Genomic DNA, 6,000 nt, shown 5'->3' on the forward strand with positions numbered 1-6,000 from the left:
GCAAACAGGGGTTAGTGACTGGCCCAGGATCACACAGCTAGTAAGTGCCTGAGACCAGATTTAACTCAAGTTTTCCTGACTCCAGCCCCAGCATTCTATCCCGTGTCACCAACTGCCCTGTGCCTCCACCTGTCCCAGGACTAACATAAAATGTTCTTTTATCTAGGATGTGCCAGCCCAGCCAATCACCACCACCTTCTTGGAGAGGAACTTGCCTTCTGTACCAGGACTTCTGAGGCTGATTGGATTATCTACAGTCTTGACTTCAGCAGCTGCTCTTTTCTTAGTCTATAAAAGGGGGCTCCTCCTGAAAAACTGAAAAGGCCCCTTTTTAGAGGAATTCAAAGCACTTAGACTCCCCATTACAGAAAGTGGATTATTGGGTTGTTATTGTTTTGGTTTTTAGATTTTCTTTTCCAATTACAACACCTGACTGCCTCTGCCATCAAGTCTTCTTTTGAAGGGAGGCTTTTGAAGCCTCCCTTCAAATCTGTCTCATCAGTTTCCTTGCTTGCTACTCTCAGACTTTAGTCAAGAAAATTCACTCATTGTGCCCTGATTCTCACTCCCTACCTTTGTGACCATTTTAATTTTCTTAAGGGCTATCTCTTCCTTCTCCCACCTTCTCTCACAGACCCAGAGAGTGGGAAGGAACTTTAGACTTCATCCAATCAACCTTTTTATTGTGCAGATGAAGAAATTGAGGCCCGAAGAGGGGGAGGAACCTGCTTATGAGGTCACAAGGCCACTTCCTTGGTGGTACAGCCAGGAGTCTCTCCTGATTCCTACATTCAGTCCTCATTCCCTTTGCCTCTGACTCAAAACCTTGTACAAGGAAGTACTCTGCCAATAACCCCAGCTCACTAGCACACTCTTTCCTATGTTCCCTACATATTGTGTATAGTGTTAATTCATATGACTTATATGTTATTCTCTGTATGTACTTACAGTTTTGCTCCAACCTGAGAGCAGGTTCGTTGCTTTCCATTTCTTTCATGTTATGAAATGCCTATGTGCCATAATCAGTGCTAATCAACCATTCAATAAAAATTGTTCACTGAACCCATGTATGCTATTTTTTGTTTTCTTCTAGATGACAGCTAAGATAAAGCAAAGGCAGCTAGGTGGCACAGTGGATAGAGTGCTTTGTCTAGAGTCAGGAAGACTCATCTTCATGAGTTCAAATCTGGCCTCAAACACTTAGTATCTGTGTGAACCTGGGCAAGTCACTTAACTTCTCAATTACTCGTCTGTAAATGAGCTGAAAAAGGAAATAGTAAACCATTCTAGTATCCGTATATAAGAATTGTAAACTTCCGTTGTTCCAGAGGATGTGCCTTTTTAAATCAGATGTATCCTAAGGCCAAGAGTGTTAGTATAAGCATTTAAAATATTTTTGATGAAATTGCCACAGGATGCTAAATAATGTTATCATCTAGGTTTTTCCTACCTAATGATGGAATTATTTGTAACAACACTGAGACATTAAGCTAGCAAATCAATCAATCAGCCAGCATTCACTACTTGCTTACTATGTGCCAATACCGTGCCAAGTGCTGGGGATAAAAAAGTGTCCCTGATGTTAAATGGTTTAAATTCTAACCAAGGAGATAAGATATACACACACACACACACACACACACACACACACGCACACTCATACACACACACACATGAAATCAATACAAGGTAGTTTTGGGAGACAGGGCACCATAACTGGGTGGAAAAGGAGCAGGGTTGGGAAAAGTTTTTAATGACTCAAGCTGAGTTTGAAGGAAACCAAGGACTTTAAAAGAATGGAGTACATTCCAAGCATGGGGATACCTAGTGCAATTGTGCAAGTGTTTATTAAGTTCAGCATAATTATGGACAGCTAGGTGGTACAATGGAAAGAGTGCCAGGCCCAAAGTCAAGAAGACTCCTCTTCCTGAGGTCAAATTGGCCTCTGATGCTTACTAGCTGTGTGATCCTGGGCAAGTCACATAACCCTGTTTGCCAGTTTCCTCATCTGTAAAATGAGCTGGAGAAGGAAATGGAAGAACCATTCCAATTTCTTTGCCAAGAAAGGGTCACAAAGAGTCAGACACAACTGAAAATGTGTAAGTCTCTATGTTAAATGTTAGATGGAGATACAAGTACAAAGAATGAAACAATCCCTACTCACTAATGAGCTTGCATTCTAATGGAAAAAGGAATGCTCTAGGGGCAGCTAGGTGGCTCAGTGGATAGAGCAACGGCCCTGAAGTCAGGAAGACCTGCATTCAAATCCAGCCTCAGATCAAACACTTGACACTTACTAGCTGTGTCACTGGGCAAGTCACTTAACTCCAATTGCCTGAAAAACAAAAACAAAAAACAAAAATGGAATGCTATATATGAGGAATAAATAGTTTGACCAGACCATAGTGAATATTACAGGGACTAATGTGTAACACTGAAATAGAGGTTGGGACCAGGTTCTGAAGGGCTTTAAAGGTATTAGGGACCCACAAGAATTTGTTGGGTAGGGAGTGACATGATGAGGCCTATGCTTCAGGAAAATCATTTTGGCAGCTGTGTGAAGAATAAATTGAAGGGGAGACTTGTTGCAATAGTCAAGGCATGGGAGTGGGCCTATACCAGGGTTAAGGTGATGTGAGTGGAGAGAAGAGCTGATTTTGAGAGATGATGTAGAGATAGAATTGGCAATATTTGGCAATTGAAATGTGGGGTAAGAGTGAAGACTTAAGGATGACATTGAGTTTGCAAAACTGGGTACTGGAAGGATAGCAATGATCCCAATAGTCATTAGGAAGTTTGGAAGAGGAATAGCAGGTGAAGGAGGCAAGGAAAAGGAGTAAAGATGATGAGTACAGTTGTGGACATGTTACATTTGAGATGAATCTAAGATGTTAGGTTCAAAATATTCAAGAAGCAATTGGTGGTAAGAGACTGGGGTAGGTCAAGAAAGAGACTGGACATAGATCAAAAAGTCATCTCCTCAGGCTTGGTAATTGAACTCATTAAAACTGATGAAGTCACCAAAAGAGAGTAGAGAAAGAAAATGGAAGAGGATGCAGGACAGAGCCTTTGGCAGACCCACAGTTAGGGAGCATGATATGAGTAGTAATCCATTAAAGGAAACTAAGAAAGATCAGTCAGACAGGCTCATGAAAATCCAAAGAGAATATCCAAGAGAAAAAGGTGGCCAGCAGTGTCAAATGCTTCAGAGAGATCAAAAAAAGGATGAGTATTAAGAAGAGGCTCTTAGAGGCCCTAATCTTTTGTTAAGGGGATTTGCTCTGTGAAGTTTGGATTCAGTCAAAGGGCCACACTTGAAGACCTAGAGGGCCACTAGGCTGCAGGTTTCCTGCCCCTGGATTAGGCAATTAAGAGATCTTTAGCAATTTTGTAGAGAAGAACTTCAGTTAAATATAAAGTAACTTTAGATAAAGTCAAAAGCCAGATTTCACAGGGTTTAAAGGAGAGTTAGAGGAAAGCTTTTTTTTTAAAAGGAATTTGGCTGAGAAAGTGAGAAGAGATTTAGGATGATAGCTTGCAGGCATCGTAGGATATAGCAAATTTTTGAGGATGCTGGAGACTTGTATATGTCATCACAATTGCCCTTTTCAGCATGAAGCTTTTCATTAAAATACTAACTTAAGCCTGCTATTCTATGGCACATTGAATCTCATTATGTCTTCTTTTTCAAAAAGAGGTTACCTTTTCATAATGTCCATAGTTCCTGATTGCAAAAGTCAGTTTTACAAAAGGTAAATTTTAAATCCATAGACAATCATTTAAGATCTCTATGAAATTCACTGTATTTATAAGAGAGAAAATCAAGAATGTTTCAGAATGTTACCAACTTTACAGTGTCATGTGTATTCAAATACCTTTAAGAATCATAGAGACAAAACTAAAAATAAGTAAATTTTTTAAAAGATACAAAACTGCAAAAAAAATCATAGAGACAGAGAGAAAATGAAATATTCCATTAAAACTTTTCTTTTTGGAAGCCATTTTGCCTGTAGAATCTTCTTTGTGATTAGTACTAGATTGCATACTACCTGCATTTTTGGATCCAACCAAATACTCTCTAAAGGGGATCTATTTCAACTCTAGGAAGAAAATTTGGACACTGTCCTCTGAGTGCAGAAGACTGGACTTTTTGTGAAGTGGGTAAATAACACAAATCTTCTCGTTCCAATTTTGAGTCATTCAGGTCTTTAGAAGGATAGGCCAAGACATATGTACTCCATTTCCTTCTGTTAAAAGGAAAATTTTTGTTTGGGCCTTTGCCCTCAATAATGAAGCAAACTCAGGTAGAGAAAATGTAAACGAGTTTGTTGAGCACCTCAAGGCATTGAGAGAGGCCTGCTGCTTTTATAGACAACTTTTTGTAATGAGAGCAAGGCAATCTTTTTTTTTTTAAACTATAATTAGATTTATTTGGCTGTAGACTCTTTATGCCTAGTTTTAAAAATTTAAATAGTATTTTATTTGTTCCCCAATTACATATCAAGAAACAATTTTAGCATTCATTTTTACAAGATTTTGAGTTCCAAATTTTTCTCCCTCCTTCTCCTCCCCTCTTTTGAAAAATGATAGGCAGTTTGCCATCAAGTAAAACATATTTTCATATGTGTCACTGTCACTGTGTCAAAAGGAAATAAAACCATGAGAAAGAATTCAGTAAGGGAAACAATATGCTTCAATCTGCATTCTGAGTCCATTAGTTCTTTATCTAGACATAGATAGCATTTTGCTTCATGAGTCCTTTGTACTTGTTGTGTTGCTGGAAAGAGCTGAGTCATTCATTGCCAATTATCACAGAATATTGCTGATACTGCCTACAGTGTTTTCTTGGTTCTGCTCATTTCACTTAAGAGCAAGACAATCTTGATAGGTACACATTTCCAAAAGGGGTTGGGCCATTACATTTTAGCTCCTTATCCATTGCCACATCATAGGCAAATGAGATTAGAGATAAGGGAGATGTGATGAAGCCCATGTGGCTACTTGCTGACTAGTAAAGGACCTCTCCCAAGAGACAGGTTGACACGTGAAGAAAAGCAAGACTATAAACAATGGCATCACTTGGACTGACTCAGCACAAATTTCAGTAATTTGCCCCATGATGTAGCTCCACATTTAGACCTATATTGCTCCTCTATCCTCAGCTGCCACATTCCAATCTCTGTTGCCTGTAAATATGGGAGCTGGCTTGGGTATCAGTTCTTTGCACCAAGGGAGACACTGTAAACATCAACAGTACACAATCTCTAGGAGGACACACAAGAGAAAACCCACAAATAGATACTTTAGCTAAGGGAAATTTCTGCACCATAGTGACTCTGTGGGTGTTCAGATTGCAAGGTACCCACTTTCACTCCCCTTTCATCACAGTTTCCTTATATGAGATGTTAGACTCAACAAGTAAGGCAGCTAAAAACCAAAGGAAGGGCCTCTGCATAAACACCATGGGCAAACCATGACCAGCAAACATGCGATACAAGGGCCTCAGTTCCTATAGTAGCATCAGTCCAAGAAGAAATGATAACAGCTTACAGAACAGGTAACAGGTGCATGACAATGCATGACTAACATAAGCAAAGTTACAGTAGATGAGTAAACCTAATATAGCAGTAGCTTAAAGGGTGTCAAGTCCTTTTGCAAAGTCCATGATCTTCAGGGGTCTGGCTAACAGACCCTATGCATCTCTCAAACATCTGTGTATGGATCAAGGCAAGTCTGTGGAGGCATTTCCTCAACCATCTCTGGGTTCCAGGTGACTTTGTAGACTTTCTACGTAATGCTGCTAAGTCCTGCTAGTGATAAGATTTTGTGTAATTTAGTAAATGTGACACAATCTAATAGATTGGTCTTTCAGTAATTAGCTCATGTGATGAAAACTCATTCAGACCTTACAGGTCTACTTTTATTCTTGAAAGGGATCCTTGAGGTCCTGACTTGGAAAATAAGCACTTCTGTCTCTTAATATTATCAAAATATGAAAAA

At 39.4% G+C, this 6,000-nt stretch overlaps 1 protein-coding gene across 5 annotated transcripts in view; it reads left to right on the forward strand.

Annotated features, from left to right (window-relative positions):
- The window catches only part of LOC110214856 (amine oxidase [flavin-containing] B), a 137,019-nt gene extending 135,957 nt beyond the window's left edge, over window positions 1-1,062 (forward strand). For all 5 annotated transcript variants that reach the window (XM_078146575.1, XM_078146576.1, XM_078146577.1 and 2 more), the window contains one exon: window positions 167-1,062. In XM_078146575.1, the coding sequence (XP_078002701.1) occupies window positions 167-319 (153 nt within the window). In that variant the 3' untranslated portion in view covers window positions 320-1,062. The remainder of the gene's footprint in view (window positions 1-166) is intronic.
- Window positions 1,063-6,000: the final 4,938 nt, after the last annotated feature.

This window comes from Phascolarctos cinereus, unplaced genomic scaffold, assembly GCF_003287225.1.
Source record: "Phascolarctos cinereus isolate Bilbo 61053 unplaced genomic scaffold, phaCin_HiC Scaffold_726;HRSCAF=1367, whole genome shotgun sequence".
NCBI classification, from domain to species: domain Eukaryota; kingdom Metazoa; phylum Chordata; class Mammalia; order Diprotodontia; family Phascolarctidae; genus Phascolarctos; species Phascolarctos cinereus.